This window comes from Limulus polyphemus, unplaced genomic scaffold (genome assembly GCF_000517525.1).
Source record: "Limulus polyphemus unplaced genomic scaffold, Limulus_polyphemus-2.1.2 Scaffold1068, whole genome shotgun sequence".
NCBI lineage: Eukaryota > Metazoa > Arthropoda > Merostomata > Xiphosura > Limulidae > Limulus > Limulus polyphemus.
This window is the reverse complement of record NW_013666678.1, coordinates 5647-25642: the sequence shown is the minus strand read 5'-3', so window position 1 is coordinate 25642 and position 19996 is coordinate 5647. Positions and strand designations below refer to the sequence as shown.

Genomic DNA, 19996 nt, shown 5'->3' with positions numbered 1-19996 from the left:
GCCAAGGTACGGGATAGTTCTAGAAACGTGGCGTCACACTAGTCATGTGACTCGCTGACGCAACAATATTAAAAGTATTTAATTATTCAAACAACTGTACAAATCAGAATTGTAGATTTCTTTCATCACAACTTAAATGAGTTAATGAATGATAGATTTATAAAGAAATATTAAGCATTATAAAAAAGAAGGTTTGATGTAGTACATACAAATTGGATACAATTACTTTTTCCCTAGTGATTTTAATTGAAAGTATATTTGGGTAATTGTGTATTACAAACAAGGACCTCAGTCTATAACCTTATGGAAAGTAAATATGTTATAAGAAGGGTTTCATTGCTGAATAGAAAATGTCAACTATCTCAACCAAAAAAATTAATGTTCATAACTTTTTGGCAGTTGATGCATTCCTTTTTTGTTAATAGTTTTATAGCTTATTCATCCTATCAATCTTATTGCAAAGCTACTAAGGTTTTGATCTGCTGACTACAGGGAAGAAATTTGTCTAGTGACATCTGCTACCAATCTCCCTCCCCTTCTTTGACTACTAACAAAAAGGGGAGGTAACTAGCTGGAAAAATCTACTTTTTCTTAGATGTTGTTGCTTGTAATTACAGTGACATGAGAAACAACATACTGATCAGTTAATCAAATATAATTTATTTTTGAGGCCATTGATTAATTGATAAGCAAATACTCATGATTGACCAGCTTTCTATATGTAGGATGAAATTTTGGAGCAATGTGTCTTACAGTCTCAAACTAACAGCAGGCTATATTATTCATTATTTTAATGTATAATTTAGATTCTAAAGAATACTTCTTTCATAAAATATAACATTGAAAATAGTCTATAAATCACAATAATGCAAGAAACTTGTTCAACGTAGCTTTGAATTGTATGTACCAAAAGCAAATTTTTCTTTGGTAAAAATGCTTTTATATATACTACTTAAGTTTTCTTGGTACTTGCATTTTGTTCAAGTTTTAAATCTTAATTCTTTTTCAAATGTACATTGGAAACTTCTTTTTTTTAATTGAAGATTTCATTTTTAGTTTTTCTTAAGATTAAGTTGTTAGTTTTATTACAAAAATATTTATTTATTGGTTCAGATTAAGAATATTTTGTTAGTTAGGTTTGTTCTTGTTTAATACTCTTCTGTTTGGTAAGAGATTATAATATTTATTTTGTGTGTATAGTTTATTAGATGCTGTAATTGTGCTTATATTAATTAGAATTCTCCCTGTTAACATATTCTTAGATACATTGATACTCTGTGGTATGGATTCAAGGTGCGAGCTTCATCCAGAAAAGAAGCTTTGAAAGAAGTAAGAGATTATTACTGTAAAATGGTCTATGAAGATTCAGATGCAGCCATGTTACGATTGTTTGAATGCTACATGGAATCTGCTCCACAATTGGTGCTACAGTTGTTTATTCAGGCTAAGAATCCATACCCTCTTCAACCACATTGGAAAAGTAAGCTTCTATTGCCAGTATGTTAAGCCTTGGTTAGTCTTTATCATCATAAATGTGTTATTTATTCACAAAATGTAGGCATATTTTGAAAGCTGGTTGCTTCATTTAGGATAAAGATCCAGTCTTACAGTTTGAGTGATATCATTGTACCAGTTGTATGAACTTCTAAAGAACTATTTAGCTAAGAAAGTTATGTTAGTGGGAATTTCAAAAACACTTGTTGATCGGATTGTAAGAAGGTTGGCAGAGAGGAAGCAAAAAAGTTATTAAAGCCATAAGAAACGGTGCTATTGGTAATAGGAAAGCTAATATATTTTACAATGTATTTAAAACACATTGACAAGATAACAAGATGAGAGGGCACAAGTATAAGATTTGGAAAAGACAGGCTATTATCCAGTTAAGACATACTTATTTTTCAAGCAGAGTTTAAGAAGTGTATAGGTGATTTATAGAAAGATAAGAGTAGATTTAAATGTTTAACTTTTCAAAGAAGTGAGATACAGGAACAGCCTTGAAGATCCAAGTGATATCTTCTTCTCTGTAGTGTTATGACTTCAACAGCTTTGATAAGGTAAGCTAATGTCATGGAAGAAGTTTGGTCCTTCCAGATTAATGCAGATGTAACTTATATGGATGATGTCTTTGTAGTACAAGACATTAAAACATTCTATGTTATTATGTTCAAAAATGCACTCATGAATAAGACATATCATTTTTTGAAGTTCATCTTACTTTTTCAATATTTGATTAAAGTTTTGAAAAATACTATTACTTAAAGTGTTAATGTTTGAATTTTATTATGAAGGTGTTTTCTACGTAACTTGCTTTAAAACTGTCTATGATGTAAATACATTTTATTTGAAATTTATGTTAAACATTACAATATATTTTTGTGTTCTCCCCTTTCCACCAGTTTGTTTATGGGTTTACCAGTTGACTTTAGTCCTAATCAAAAACTTTCTTCTTTTTTTTTTATAGCCATTGTTCCTTGGTTTTCCATTCTGTTTTCCCTGATTTCATTAGCAACTTCTCTTGTTTCCTACCAGTCTGCACTACGTCGTTCTCTTCCTGATAAAAGTGATTTATCAAGGATTGGAAAAGTAGGGATGTTCTTTTGGAGATTCTTTGTTATTGCTTCACGTGTAGTTGCTCTATCTCTTTTTGCATCTTACAGTCCAGTAGCCTTGGCTGTATTTTGTGTAATACACTGGCTTGCTATGACCGGATGGATAATCTCAATGAAGACAAACTTTTATGATAATAAGTAAGTATGTATTTTATGTTTTATTTTTTTTCCTGTCTGAGTTGAAAGAATTCAAAATGTTGGAAGTGCAATGTCCTCTACACTATACAGGTGTATTAAACATACAGTGATTACTTCTACTAATATTGAGAATGGACTCCCGTAACTTGGAATCTAGAATCTATTATACCTATATAGATAGATATAGTAATAAATGTACCAAAAAAGCAAGGGAAGCATTGCTTATTATTTCTTTTTTAATTTGCTCAATACTTTCAGCACTGATTAAAAGAAAAAAAACGTTAAATTCCCCCTAAAAAGAATTGGAGATCATGCTTATTGGATTTAAGTTTGATTTCCCCCTGTTAACTTAGCTTGAAATCAAATAGGGGCTCTGAAAGTTGAAATTAGGCACAAGATTACTTTTCTTTAAGTTAAAAGGGTTTTCATATTTTTTGTAGCATTTAAACTAATTTTTATAATTCTGGCTTGAATAAAACTTTTATATTATTTGCAAGTGATAGTCAATATGTCTGATACAATTTAAACATATTGTATAACATAAGATTTAAAGTTTAGGTATTGTAAAATGTGAATAAAAAATTAAAGAAGGTATGGTTGCCCATTTGCAAAACATGATACAGACTATTCATCATTTAAAAAAAAGAAATCACTTCATGAACACTTCAAAAATTGTACCATTTTCTGTATGTTTTAGGTATGAAGAGTATATGTATGATGCTGTACTTGGGGTTCAATTCATATTTTGCTATTTCAACCCAGTGGACAGGCCTACTCGATACAGATACGCAATATATTACTTCATAACATTTGTGGAAAACACCACCCTCATGTTCATTTGGTATGCACACTCGGATCCTGAAATATGGTATCGTGTGGTCGCTCTGTGTTTGCATTTCACCAGTTTTCCAGTTGGAATTATGTTTATGGTGAGATTGGTAGTTAGCTTAATATTCTTGCATTAGTTAAATGTTATGCATTGTTAAATATAATTTGGTTTAGAAAAGTTTATTGAAAAAATGAAAATTCATAAACTAATATTGCTTTCACTTTCAAATGAATTATTGTACACACATTATTTTCTCACAGCTAGTATATGATGATATAATGCTATTTCTAACTAAGGCCAAAACATTAAGGGAAACCTATGTTAGGCTCTTATTTCAATATTAATTTTTTTAGTACACTGATTCAATCTATATGTAAAGGAAGCTTTCATACAAAGTTTTGACTTAATAAAGTGTCACCATTCCACTGTTACTGGGAGAATATTGCATGTTCCATGTCTTCTGAAATTAGTAATTTAAAACAAAAATCATAGAAATATATTTATTACAGTCTATTAAACATAGAGATACAGTTTTTCCAAATGATCCCTAGTTTTGCTGTTTTTCTTGTCATAAGGAATATTTTGAGATCTGTTTAGGATATTTTTGTGAATTTAAGGATTGGTGTGTGAAACTAATAGTATAATTTTGTGGAAATTAGTTAACACTTGACTAACTCAAGTACTGCAGGTAAAATTATCCAGCTTATACTATCCACTATTTCACTAAGCTTGTTCTTCCTGACACACACACACAAATGTTAGTTCTCAATATGAAATAACCAGCCAATTTTTATTACTTACAGGAAGGAAACTTGAGGTGTAAAACACAGAACATAGCCACAAACAGACATTTTTTTGTAAAGGTGAATGTTAAATGTAGCTATCAAAAATCATGTCAATAATAAAAAGTATTTATGAAAAACATGAAAATGGAAATGAACACACATTCATAAACAGCTCATATTTTCAGACACACACACCTCCATCAAGTGATGCATCAATATTGTTATTCAGTATTAACATTTGCAAACGGTAACCTAAAAATTTATTCAAATGATAAAAATAAAAAGTGATCAACAGTTAAGTGAGACAGATCATCTGTGGCAGAAGGGGTGGTCTTAGATGTTAACAAGTAAAAAGTAAATGACATTTAACATGGCACTTGTTTGAATTGAATTGACTAAATCCCTAACAAAAATATTAAAAGAAAGCCATGGAATTCTTGTTAATTGTCCATTCTATTAAATCATATAAAATTATTTAAGGGCTAGCTTAAGTTTTCAAGATTCTACTGTCAAGAACCTTAGACAGTTACCATTTTCAATAAATGTTGAATTGGTAAAAAAAGGCTTTAATTGTTATGTTTAAATTGCCATTAAAGGAAGCTGTGGTTGATCATTTAGCTTTTGCTGAAATTGTTAACACTTGAACTACTGATGCGATATATATGGACATATTCATAAAATTTCTAAAATCCTTATTTGTGAGCCATCTAACAGTTTGGCTGTTACCTTATTTATCGACAATTTAAAGATTTGTAAATAGTCATTGATTCGGAGTTGCCACAATGTTTTATCCTTTACTGATAGATATCACCTATGAAGACAGATGTTTATTTCTATCAAACACACAAGAAGTATTCAGTTATGTATGTGTGAGCCATGATTACAAAGTGAGAATACAAATAACTTGGAGTAAACTTTTTTTAGGTGCAAGTGCAAATCATTAAAAAAAGATAGAAAAAGTAGGAAAACAAGATTAATTCAAAAATTTTAACTGGAGAAGAAACCTCATTTACATTTAAACCTTCATGCTGTGATTAATTAAAAAGTTATGTGTTGGGTGCATTTAAAAGTGCAGAAACTATTATGTTTCAGCTTTATAACCAGCAGGTGAAAATATTTCAGGAGATTCTTTGCTAATCTTATGAAGACAGTATAGGTTTCAGTTGTTGAACTTGAATTAAGATGATAAGTTATTCAGCATTGATGATGCGCTTTTTTGTGCCGATATTAACAAAAGAATTGGTAACATTAGTGTAAATAACTCCATTCTTAAGGGATACAGGCTAGGAACTTCAAAGGCTTACATTTTTTATTTCCTTTGCAACTGTCTTTGACTAATGCTCTTATTCCTTGAAGTAGTGATTCTAGAAGACATGTTTTAATGAGTGGATCATAAATTTAATCATTTTAAGTGAAATACATTGTGACATTAACTTTTTTATTTTTTGTTTTCTTAATCTGTATTTTTTATATTGAATGGAAATGTATGTTTGTGCATTGAAACATCTCTTAAGTTGAAATTGGGCTCTACCTCATGGGAAAAATTATCTAATGAGATAGACAAAATTGAAGAAAGTGATGACTGTGTCCAACGAAACAGTGAAAATTTTGCAACTTAGAGCCAGAACTATAATATATTCCTGTATTTTGCTGGAAATTTGAGTATATTTGAGAAACATGATAGAAGGTATATGAAACTAAAAGTAAAAAAATAGTATCACATATCTGTATTGGATGCCTCAGCATTAAATACAGACATGATTAAAAAAGGTATTCTCTTCTGTGGCTTGTTATGATAGGTTTTGGCTGTTACTGGTTGTGAGGAGGATGTTGTTGTTTTACAAAAGGATTTGAATTATTTGGTAAATTGGGCAAATCTATGGCAGATGGCTTTTAATTATAATAAATGCAAGGTAATGCATGTGGGATATCATATCTTGAATCATGAGTATAATTATGATGGGATTAACCGTAACAGCATTAGGAAAGAAAATGATCTTGGTGTTCTAATTAATCATTCTTTTAAGCCATCCAAGAAATGTGTAAATAAGATTTTAGGCTGTATATACAAAAGTATTGAATATAAATCCAAAGAGGCTATAATTTCATTGTATAGGTCAGATCATTGCTTAGGCTATGTTTGAAGTATTGTGTTCAGTCTCAGGTGAGGACCTTGAATTGTTGGGTTGAAATGGGTTCAGAGGAGGGATACTAGAATTGATAGTGTTGATCATTTATAAAGTTAAATGTAATGGATGAAATGGCTTAGATGAACTAACAGGTCTCTTGTTGTCCTTTAAATTATATGTATAACCTAAATATCCAATGATCGCAAGTAACATATTTTAATAAGTTGGGACAATATTTCTTGATTTGAAAGGATAATAAGAAATATAAAACTGATAATATTATTGTCCAGTTTATGATTTTACCCAAACCAATAAAGGAAATGCTTTGCCTTGAGTACTAGCTCCTCTTTTTACTTTTTTGTTTCCAACTATGAACATAGCATTACATGTGGACCCTAAAGAACCCTTTGAACCTTCTAGGATGACCCTGCCCCAACCTCAAGAAAAAGAAATCTACCTTTTATGTTCCATGAAATAATATATTCACTTCTTTATCTCAATCATCCTGTTAGAAAAATTAAACTACTTTAACTGGAGCCTACCTTATTTTTTCCTAATCTTAAAATTGTATCTTCTTGTATTGTTGTTTTCAGAAATCAGCACAAAATATCATATGCATTTATCCTATCAATCCCCTGAATAATCTTGTACACTTCAATAAGATCACTTCTTACTTTTTTTTTCTTGAAAGAAAATAAGAGATCTTAACCTACCTCAATAAGATTACCCTTCAATGCCTGAAATAATCCTAGTAATACTCCTTTGAATCCTTTCCAGTAATTCAATATCTATTTTTAAGTAAGGAGGTCAAACTGTACACAGAATTCTAAGTGAGGCCTTACTGGTAATTTTTATAAAACAATAATAATTACATCTTTTTGACTCGTAATCAGTATGACTAAATACATTCTAAAACTATTACTATTCATACAACAATACAGCACTGCCTCTATAGCTTCAGTCACTTATTTACCGACTAAATACATTCTAAAACTATTAGTATTCATACAACAATACAGCACTGCCTCTATAGCTTCAGTCACTTATTTACCGACTAAATACATTCTAAAACTATTAGTATTCATACAACAATCTATCTTTTATGTTTCTAACACTAACTGTAGCGAAAGTTGAAATACATAAAAAGAAAAGAAAAATATCTGCAGATTGTAACAGACAATTAGAATAACTTATCTAAAAATTTTAGGCTTTTCATGACTGCTTTAATTAATTTTTATTGTTCTATTGCTATATGAACCATTTCTGGTTGTCTGTATAACCAATATATCACCAGAAGTGTGGAGAATATATGGTAAACAAGATTCAGGTTACAGTTGCTACATACTCGCAATCCTCATGTGCTCCTTAAGGAGTGATCTGGAAATTTTTTTTCATATAAGTTTTCTTGTATAGCCTAATATGTTTTTAAATTTTACAATTTAATTACTTTTGCTAAAAAATATATAACACTAAATAAGAAATGTACATTAGAAAGATTCAGAACTTATATTAGCCCTAGAACAGTTTGTATTCAGATTGCTTTTGTAAGCCTTTTTTTTTGTAACTGATCATTGTCCAAAAAATAACTTGTGTAGCTTTCAAATGTACATTTCAGAACACAAATAATATTTCAGGTAATAAAAAAGAATGTCCCAAATGTACTATAATTCATGAGGCTTTCTAACTAAGTTATAAATATGCTAAAAAATTCCACTTTAGAGCACTGACTTCAGTCTACACACACATATCAAGAACTACTTGCAAGATATTGACATTCATTGCAAAAATAAAATGGAAAATTATCAGATTCGTGTAGTTCATGAAATATTCTTTCTTATTATAAACATACCATTGACAAGTAGGCATGAGCAAGTAATTGATTCTGAGACAATACCACACCTCTGAACACAGTTAAGCTATCTTCTTCATGCATCTGCCTTAGTTTTTGTATGCCACTAGCCTTGAGGCAACTCCCACCTAATATCACATGAATTGCACTACTTCATGATGATGTGATCATGCAGCAAAGTCCTCCACTAGTAGAAGGGTGACACATTTTACATGCTCACTAACTCCCTCTATGCATTTTCATTTGTGAATCTTCATTCATTTCATATGCACTGTATGGACCAGACCTGTTTAAATTTTAGTCCGTGTTCAATTTCATGAGCTTTGCATCTTTTAAATAACTGATTTTTGTTTTCTTTAGCCTTTGTTTCAAAAGTTTTAATTTTTATCCCGAGTTCTCAAAGAACGGTGATCTATATTTGATCCTGAATGTGTAACATTGTTCACACTTAGGTCTTATTTCATATGTGGCTTTTGGAGGCCTGTTGACTGTCAGTATTGATACAGCCTTTGTTCAGTGTGTTGTGAATCACCACAAGCTTAATAGGCCTCCTGCTCCCAGTCAGTGCAAGTGGTTCAGAGTATTTTAGGAAAGTGTGAAAAAATCAAAGTTTTGGAACACTTTGGATTTTATATGATAAATTATGGTTCCATGTAAAAAAAATCAGTTTGGCCATAGATAAGCCTATTTACCAAAAACATTGGTAAGAATATACCTATAATTACTGGAACACACACATACACACATGGTTTTATGGCTCTGTTTTTTTATTTTCTGTGTGTTAGGATATTATCTATTGAAATCCAAAGAGAACATTTTTAAAAATTTGAAAAACATCAAATTTGGTTAATAGGTTTTACGTTTAAACTGTATTTTGTAATTTTCTTCATCACTACACAAGCTCATGAGTAAATTAAATATGAAAAACACTATTTCTTGATAAACAGTTGATTTGATTTTAAAAATAAAAATATGATAACATTATTGTTTAGTTCCTTCAAACAGTCATTGATCATGACTTACAACAAATACTTAGCCCCGCTTTTTTGGCCAATAATATCACCAAGTTGATGACTCATATTTTTAGTGGAAGTTGTTTATTATTCCAAAAAGATATTACACTTGCATTTAGTTGAAATTTCTTACATTTGATCCATTGTTTCTTGGTTAAATTTTTGGAAATGGAAGGATTAGGAGCGTCATTGGATGACAAAGGTGTTTCTTCATCTAATTGATTCTTTCTTATTTCGGATGTTTCTTTGGTTTCTTCATCTACTTGATTCTTTCTTGCATCTATGTATTTCTCTGGGTCACTGTCATCTTTCCACAGGTAAATTTGATTTGGCTGTTCAGATGGAATGACTTAAACAGGTTTCTGAGTCTGTCTTTTTCAGTCAGTTTTACTAAAAATGAATGTTATAATTAATTTGTTCTTGAACTGAATTCATACACAACAAAAGTATAAGATATAACATCTAGCTATATTCATGAACTGCTGAGTACTTGTACTTCATATTTACACAGTGGTTTTGTATCATGTACTTCACAATTCCACATACCTTCTGCATGCTGTAACTTCAGTCTTTTGATATGCAGTAAGGTTATTGTTTTACTAGGGATCTACCAATATCACTTTTTAGCCAATAACTGATACTGATATTTCAAAAGAAAATTACTAGGAACTCTGTACTCACTATGGCCTGATGGATAATTAATCTCAAAATTCTCTTTTTCAGCTTCAAAATGATAAATACTGGTCCATAGCAATTCATTTTCTTGGAATAACTTTTGGGCTTAGCAACAGACAACAATCATTTCATCTATACTACCTGGGAAATTAAGTTTTACCCACACAATAGTGCCTCTAGTAATGCCTCAAGGAGCAGGATGTTGAGAAATGATAATAGAAAAAACAAATGTTTAATTTGCTCTTCATGTGTTACAATTCTGTTTTGAAAATGGTTTGGCAGCATACAGGGCAATCAGTCGTATAATAACAGTTACAAGGGACTCTGCAGTCCATGTAAATGATTAACCATTCACCAAGAGCCTGATAAGAAAATTGGAGCAACAAATTGATTTTCCAGTTGAACAAGGTTCAGTAATTGAAAATGTTGCTATTTGGTGAAATTCAGTGCACTACATGTTACAACATGATCTGAAACAACAAAAAAAAAAGTCATAAAATGCTAGTGTAAATAATGATGTTTCTTGCCTTTATCCCTTCTTCCCCACCCCATTCCTTAGTAAAGCTTTACTACACTTTAGCGAGGCAGTTACCATTTTTTATCCATTTGAGAAACTAACAATGGAATGAAGTGATGATGATGTTAATGCATCATTAATTACACAGGCCTGCAATGTTTTTATTTTTACATGTTCTACAGTAATTTCTGCACGCTGAATCCAAAAATTATATCCATTTTTCAGATTATCCCACAAAACGTCATATGTACTTTTACATAAGTGAATCATTTTTATTGAAATCGGGTCACATTTTGTTATGCTTAAAATGTTAACAACCATTGGCTATAGATTTCTCTAGACCAATCATGACATAAGAGTCTTATCAATAATTTTAGAACCCATGAGAAACACCATGCTAGTACATAAATGATCAACAAGCCACATGACATGTCATTTCTGGATAGTATTTGTTTGTGCGTGCACTTTTACATTATTTTTTCTTTTCAATATTATTTATTCATTGCTATGGCAACAAGAAGTTGTGTAAGTGACCCAAACATATTCTGTTGTATTTATGGTAAATTTGTTATAAAGAAACAACGGCCAAATATTACAGAATTTGTTAAAAAAAGCGTATTACACGTATTTTGAAATAAAACATGGGGACAGAGACAAATCGTGGGCTTCACACAAAGTTTGCCCCATTTGTGTTGAAGTGTTGAGACAATGGACTAAAGGTAAGAAAAAGTATTTTCCATTTTGAATTCCAATGGTCTGGTGTGAGCCTAGAAACCACAGAGATGACTGCTATTTTTTGCTCATGTAACGTGCAAGGCTACAACACTTAAAGTAAAAGGGAAATTTCTTATCCAAACTTTCAGTCTGCTATAAGACCTGTTGTTCATAGACCTGATGTACCTGTACCTACTCCACTGGAGACTCTTGATACAGTTTCTTCTGATTCTGAATCTGATGTCAACAGAAATGATGATAGGGATTGTTTTCAACCTGAAACATCTGGTGAATCTCACAACTTTTCACATAAGGTGAACTTAATGAGTTGGTGAGAGATTTGGGCTTTCCAACAAAAACCCAAATGGCGAAAATAGTGTCCATAACATGCTCAATAAATTCAAAGAGTTTGTATGTAATATGAGCTTGAAAGTTCATTTCTTACACTCACATATTGACTATTTCCCTGAAAAACTTGGTGCCATCAGCAATAAGCAAGGGGAAAGGTTTCATCAAGACATCGGAGAAGTGGAAAGGAAGTATCGGGGAAGGTGGAACATCAGCATGATGGCTGATTACTGCTGTTCATTGAAACGAGATGCTCATGATGCAGTATGTAAAAGAAGACCACAACATGTAGTTTTGAGACTCAAAGATGTCGATTTCACAAAAAATATCAGATTGAATGAGGACACATGTTCATTGGACATCAATGTTCTTCCCTTTTCTTCTAGTTTGTTTATTATTTTTGTTAAAAAACTATAATAATAAAATATGTTCATTGTGGTAAATGAAATAATAATTTGATTTAGGTAAGAGTTTATTTTTCTTCCTGATTTGTAAAAATTAATATTATTTTCAAAATCTGCGTAGCTGAATTGTAGATAATCTATTATTAAAATCAAAATAACTTTTATGAAGTTTAAATTTGCAGGACTGTTATTCCATTCATTGTTTGCTACTGAAATGTCTTGAAAAGGAATGAACTGTTCTATATTGAAAACAATGACAAATACAGAATGAGTTTCAGTTAGTCTGCTTGAATCCTATATCAAGTTGAAGTATCTTGCAAAGAATATTCACTTTCAAGCAAAACTGTGACTTGAGGAAGAAATAACATAAGGAATAACTGAACCCTCTGTGGAGAAGCCAGACTGACATGACCCAGGAATTCTCACTGAAGAAGATTAGTTTCACTCTGACATTGCAGTAGTGAAATATTCCTGTATCAATAATGTACTCACAACTTAATGCTAGGACTAGTAATTTGCATCATTTTAACTTCACAGTCCAAAGTCTCTGTGCCTGACAAAAGGAGCTGAGCTCTGGGAAAGTGATCATAAAGAGCTAAGCCTATCTAAAAGTCCAAGATAATCAATGCCTAACTTCCCTTTTTTTCAGAATTCAGGAGGTCAGTAATTATCTTAGTCTTGCAAGAATGAAGAAGGATAAATATCCCTTGGCATGGTGAAATGCCAAGAAATGGTGAAAATTGCCTGTAAATAGCTGTACCTACCAGTAAGTGATCATATCTTTAGTCAAGGAGATGTCACTGAAGTAAGTAGGAACAGACTCACCACTGAGCAGCTCCTGTTCTTCCATGATAGCCTCCAACTGCTTCACCTTAACTGTTAAAATTAAATTGTTTCAACTTTGGCAAAATAAAAGTTAACTTCATTTTCTTGAAAAACATTCTGCATTGCGCATTCAATAAATTTTTTCTCCTTGCACTAATCTAAGTTCTGTTGTTTCAACAACAAAAAAAATTTTTGCATAAAAAAAAAGTTTTGTTTTTCACACATCCACTGAACTCAAGTCATTAGGATGAGTCTTTGGCTCAGCATACTGATGTTTATTGGCAAAATGACCTATATCAGTACATCCCTTTATTTTAATGATTAGAGGAAATTGACTACTTCATTTTTGGTCTGGAATTTTCCTTTGATTCATTCGACTAAACAAGGTGTTTAATGACACTTCTTCCCTATTCAGGTGTTTTTATAGACTAAGTTGCAAAGACCTTCATCAAAATGAATGATCTGTTTAATTGACATACCATAAAAACGTCTTTCTATTCATGTTAATATGCATATGAATGAAGTTTTTAATGAATGCCCATCTAGACACCAAGAAACTAAGAAGAGAGAACAGATATTCTAAATGAAAAATCAGTTGCCTTTGTTTATATTTGTTTTTAAAAAGTGTTAAGTTTTGGATCAATATTTTTGAAGCATTTTAGATTGTAACAGTTCTTTGATTCATTGAGGCCAGAGTTAGAATATCCTGAAGTTTTAGTTAATTTTCTTTTAATGTAGTTACTGTATAGTCAGCTGGTTAAAATAATTTGTATTAAATATTTTATTGTATAAATCTTTATTTTATTGCTTATCTATAAATTTTAAAATGCTTTGAACTTTAATTGTTTTAAAAGTAAGTATGAAATATAGTGTACACAATTACAAAATTATATTTACAATAAAATAAATATTAAGTTTAACACCTTAAGCTCACCCTAGAACTGTGCACATTTTTAATGCTTAATTAAACTGAGTCTTGTTTAGTTTATAACTTATAAGATACTTTAATTTATGTACTTTTTACATTCACATGTATTTCTTCATGTTGCAGTTGATATACTACCTCAGGTGTCATCCCACTAGAAGTATTGAAATCTGGAGATCAAAGGAAAAAAGATGTCCACCTCAACAAAACCCTCACTCTCTGGAAGAGCAGGAAAATCTTAATCCTTCTGATCAAAAACTAGAAGTTTCAGAATACTGTGAGAAAAAAAATGACACTAAGGAAGAGTTTGTTCCACAAAAGGAAAACTTGAATGTGCCCTTGAAAGAAAATGATGTTGTCATCCAGGAACTACCTTCTCAAAATAATCTTCTGCAGACTGAGATAAGACCTATCTTAGAACAAGACACTCACAAAACAACTCAAGTCTAATGTAATCTGAAAAAAAGAATTAACATTAATCATGGTTTAATTCAAAAGTTTTCAGAAAGGTAGTCATAGTTTTCAACTTTTATTTGTCAAAGCTTTCAGTATATATTCCAAAACATACATACCTCCGCTGACACTTATAGCTATTTCTCGATCTTCATCTTTGCCATCTGAACATCGTGTTCACTTTCTCCAGTCTTTATACCCCACTTGACTGCTCTCGTTAATATCTAATTTACAAAACTTTACACTGGCCCTCTATGCAGGTACTGTGTATAAGCGCTGTATGTCGACAATATAATCATTTTTTCACGACAAAGCACTAGAAGTTGTGTTTTGCGGTCCACATTTTCTTTTGAAGCATTTTGACAGTAGTCTGGTGTGTTTTTTGTTTTTTTCCTGTTGCTGATATTTCAGTGTTTTTCTTTTGCGGTTTAACAACAAAAAAAGAAATTCTGTTGTAATGGTTTCTGGCACGGAGGTTAACCAGACCTCATCCATTCCTCCTTTGTTGTCTGGTGGTAGTTGAGGGTGGGGTATAAAGACTGGAGCAAGTGAATATGATGTTTAGATGGCAAAGATGAAGATCGAGAAATAGCTATAAGTGTCAGCAAAGTTAAGTATGTTTGGAAATACATTTTCAGATTAGGAAAATGATAAATTTAATCATGTACTAAATTTTACAAAAAACAGAATTAACTGATTGCTACAAAAAACAATCAGTTGGAAGAAATTTCTATCATATCAGGATGTAATATTAGTATCAGAAATGAAACATGCCTTATTATTTATACATGCAAAAGGTTTTTCAGTAACATGTTTAAATTATTCATCATGCATTTGTTTCTGTGACTAGTCGTAGTAGTGCTATATGTTGCATAATATCTAACATCTATAATGTATTTGTAAAAACCTGTAACAATGCTTGAATTTGTTTTTAAGTGGTAGGCTTTGTTATCAGTAACTGAAGAATAAGTAATTTTAGAGGTTAAACAAATATTTGTTCCGTTTCCTTACATTAAACAGTATTAAAAACTTGTGTGTGTACCAAAAGTATGCTTTTAGTTTCCACTTTTGTGGCAAACAAAATCCTCTACTCTAACTAGTATTATGAGCATAATTATGCAAGCCAGTTGTTTTAAGTGCTGTTACTTGGCATTATTACATATCTGTTGCTAGCTTTTCTTCATACTTTGATACAGGCATGTTTATATGTTGTGTACTAAATATATTGTAACTAGGTGTTTTGTGTTAGTTCATTTTTTGGCTTTTTAAATATTGGTTTGATAATACATTCTATATATATTTGGTGTCCATTGTTCACCTAGTTATTATTATTGTTCTTTGAATGAATCAATAAAAAACTTGTAACTGTATTGTAAATGTTAAGGTGCTTTTCAGTGTTGCAAATAAGCATTGTTCTCAAGATTTTTTCAATATGTAATGTGTAAACTCTTTGTTTAGAAATACTTTTTGGTTGAATGCCAATTTAACTAAAATACACACTTTGTGATAAATCTTTTTCATCTTGAGTATAAATAAGATTATGAGACTAAGTATTTTTTTAAAAATTACTGTTATTATGAAATTTTAAATGCTATTATGATAAGTTTCATTATGAACTAGGAGCTTTTGCACTCCGAACACTCATGATTGCACGTCAAATTTGTAATTAATGTTTCTAACTGCTACTATTTTTGATTATTCCAAGTCCCATGTGAGAGTAATTGAATACAATCAATTAACGAGTTTCTGGACAGTGTCTTTTGTCAACCATTTCAGTGGTTAACCTTACACAATGAAATTTACTGATCTATCTTTTAATATTAAAAATGTGGTTGACAAAATGAAGTTATATACCTTTGCTGACTACCATAATTTTTTCTAAAGTTTCTTTTGACATGCACAGTTTCAAGAGATCATGGATTGACATGGAAGTTGGCACCTTAAGCATTCACACTAAAAATAATAAAGATGGCAAAAAATTTCAATAATATTAATTAAATAAATTTCTTGATTATAAGATCTTCTGATAAGAAACTTGGTCACGATAATGTACATGAAAGTAGAACAGTAGGAAAATACTTGTATATTGATATCACTGATTCTAAAGCTGAAGTTGATAAAGTGGCGAGTGTTTTCATGTAGCCAAGCATGATCCAATGTTTAGCATGCCAGACTGTAGAGCTGAGGCTCTGTAATTTGGATCCCATTACTGCAAAAATAAAATCAATCCTTATTGAGTCTATTCATGCATAAATGATAGTCAAATCCCATTATTCATTGTGACAAAAGTTAGCAGTGAATGGTATTGACTATCTGCTTTCCCTCTCGTCTGTTACATCAAAATTAACGATGGTTCATTGAGATAGCCCAAATGTAACTTTGCACAAGATCCAACAAAAAACAACCAAATCATTTGTTGTGATGGGAAAAGTTAAAATGGTTTACACTCTATTCCGCTTTTATGTGCTCCCTATCTTATTATTATATCTTTCATCAATCTCAAAGTATGTATGTATTTATTTTAATCTATAAGAAATACACAATTTAGCTGGGACTTTTTAGCCTCCCTTCTGGCTCATTCAAAGAAACTCCAATATTAGTCACATACTTAGAAAATTATTATCCTCTTGTCTTCATTATTAAAAATATTAAAAGGTTTCTTGATAAACTTTTAATCAAACAAAACTTGTAATTCTTTCCATCAAAAAAAAACAACAACACCATAACCTTAGTCCTGCCATACATGAAGGTATCATTTGTTAAAGGTGACCAACTTCTAAGAAAAAAAAGTTCCAAAAATTACTCTTAAGCTGCTTTCAGAAGTACTTTTATACTTAGTCTTCCAAACCAGTATTAAATAGGTTGTTAATTATGTACAAGTATACCTGTCCTATATGTTCAGAATATTTCATTGGCTTTAGTACCTGATGTTTGTGTCAAAAGATTAGTTATAATGGATCGTGTTTTCTACATAACAGGTCATGAGTTATAACACATAAGTGATTCAGATATTACTGTTAGAAAGTAACATTTTTTCTTCTGATGAAAGAATATTGGATATCAAAGCAATGTGCCCAATTATGTAATATCACATAAAATATTACTGCAAGGTGTAAGAAAGAACAAATATTGCTGACATTTTTCAGTGTCTTGGTAGTTGGCACTTCTGGCTAATACTTTATTTTTGGTTAATAAGTTTTATTTTGATTAGTTATGTATTGCATTCTTAGATTTTAAAAGTTTGCATTGAAATTTATTTTCCACCATACCTAATTTAAAGCTGTTACAGACAGAATTTGTACAAATACTTGTATTGAAACGGTTAACTGCGACATTAACTTGAACCATTTTTATAGAAGTGTTCTATTTGAACATGTGAAATAGTCTGCTATTTAGAAATAAGATTTTCTAAGACTTTGGGTGTAGAATGCTAAAGCTAGCAGAGCCTGATGTGAAGAAGTAATATGTGTGTGTATGTGGTATTGCAGAAACTAACACTTTACTAACAGAGCTAATGATGATGATATGGGATTTATATTCTATTTTTCTTTTACTGGCTTAATACGAGTTTCCAGAAAGAGTAGCATATAAAACATAGTCTTAGTTCTAATGAACTCTGGCATTGAAGAAATAGCCCAAATGGCATACAGTAAATTAAGAATTAGTTGAAATGCTGTGATACACTCTTCTTATGATATTCATTATGACATTAAACTTAAACTACATCATACTGATGGTTTGTTTTTGACAAATAAAATTTCCAGATGAAATGTAATTGGAACATGAGGTTTGTGTTGCTAAATCTTTGTGTCATTGCATTACAGAATTATGAAAAGAATAATTTCCTTATGATTAACATGAAGATTTTTAAATTTAAGATGTTTTATTTCACTGAAGGTGTTCTAGAAGTAATGCTGGAACAACATAAAAATGTGTTCAAAATTTCAATTCTAAGTAAGGAGTTAATGGGCTACATTTCACTCAATTTACAAGATAATTGTTTGTCATATTTTCCAGATGAAATGTAATTGGAACATGAGGTTTGTGTTGCTAAATCTTTGTGTCAATGCATTACAGAATTATGAAAAGAATAATTTCCTTATGATTAACATGAAGATTTTTAAATTTAAGATGTTTTATTTCACTGAAGGTGTTCTAGAAGTAATGCTGGAACAACATAAAAATGTGTTCAAAATTTCAATTCTAAGTAAGAAGTTAATGGGCTACATTTCACTCAATTTACAAGATAATTATTTGTCGTATAAGGTAAAGAAGAGCATTTATTTTTTATTCAATCATACTTTATTGATGAATGACGAGTTTTTAAAAGTCAACATACCTGTAGGCTTCAAAGTAATTCTCGGGAAACATTATCAGTGTTTTCAAAACAAGTAATGTTATTAGAACGATGTTTATATAGTATTTTCTGTACAAATATTTAGTTTATGTATTTTTGAAAAGTTAACTTTTTTTACCTATGAGCATTCGATTAAATGTATGTTTCTTGGTTTTTTAGTTGATAAGTTTATTATCATGATTCTTACAACAAAGCCTGTATTTGTATTGTATATATATATTTCTAGAATTTTATGAATAGTACATTTTTTGCCCATATTTCTGCTACCTAAATTATTTCATGCAGGAATCTTGTTATAAATATCAACTTGTACATTATAGTTTGTGTTCTGATATTTTCCGTATGGCCACTCTGTGCCTTATGACTATATATTTTCAAGCTACAGGTATGATCAAAACTATGTAGAGGATCTAAATGCTGTAATTCCTGATAAATAAATAATTCCTGAAACCTGTTGGATCACGAATCAGTTTCATTACAGTATTAATGAATGATGTTGGCTAAAGTCATACAGCTTTTTATTTAGTCTTAATTCTTGATTAAGGTGTTGTAGAATGGTTTCCAAGACAGGAATTTTGGAGCCTAGCAACAAATCAAAAACTGCTTCTTTTTTGTGTTGTTACAATAGAGATATAACCCTAAATATTTCTATAGGGAACCATATATGTGATACTTTGGATTACTGCAGTCCGAGCTACAGAAAGTGGAAAATTACTAAACTATCGCTCCTGTTAATAACAAACAGGTATCCTGCAGGTTGTTTTGGCCGCACGACACACTACCGCGTGGCTTGATCTAGCCAGCCTACAATAAAAACAGCTTGGTACATTGCACCCAAACCTTTTGTAGAATATTAGATAAGGTACTGTGAAGGGCGTTGGGGTATTTTAAAGTCGATTTGTTTCTTCTGCATTTCACATAAGCTAAAAAACATCATAATTCTAGTATAAACGATGTTATCATTACCCCTTGCAGTTAGCTTTATAAATAACTGGTGTACCTTTAAAAACTTAAGTACTGGGTGAAACAGGAATTTCCAGCCAATAGATGAACATTAGATGAGTGTAACACGTAAATACTTGACGCTTTGTGCACTATACGATCATTGTCTTTAGGGAGTCAACCCCTATATTATGTATGAGGTGAAGGAGTAAAAACACATAATATTAAATTTTATTACACACATTTGTAGAATAATTACTTTAAAAGACACGAAGGTTTATTTAAAGCGATGTTTTAGATGTACACAGCGTGGTCACAAGTAAATAGACACCACCTTTTCAGAAAAAATGAAATTTTTAAGTCATATTCACAATAATTGATATATTTATAATTTAACTAATATCTAGTAGATCTTCCTTTCGCTTCATGGAGTTCATTGATTCTTTTGGGCATCGGTAGAATCATCTCGTCCATTTTAGATTGT

General features: G+C 30.9%; 1 protein-coding gene across 2 annotated transcripts in view; it reads left to right on the top strand.

The window, feature by feature from the left end:
• LOC106461971 (XK-related protein 4-like) overlaps positions 1 to 18444 on the top strand; it is a 47962-nt gene extending 29518 nt beyond the window's left edge. For both annotated transcript variants that reach the window (XM_013921839.2, XM_022389088.1), the window contains exons 3-6: positions 1263 to 1480; positions 2462 to 2747; positions 3445 to 3676; positions 13887 to 18444. In XM_013921839.2, coding sequence (XP_013777293.1) covers positions 1263 to 1480; positions 2462 to 2747; positions 3445 to 3676; positions 13887 to 14210 — 1060 coding nt within the window. In that variant the 3' untranslated portion in view covers positions 14211 to 18444. The remainder of the gene's footprint in view (positions 1 to 1262; positions 1481 to 2461; positions 2748 to 3444; positions 3677 to 13886) is intronic.
• Positions 18445 to 19996: the final 1552 nt, after the last annotated feature.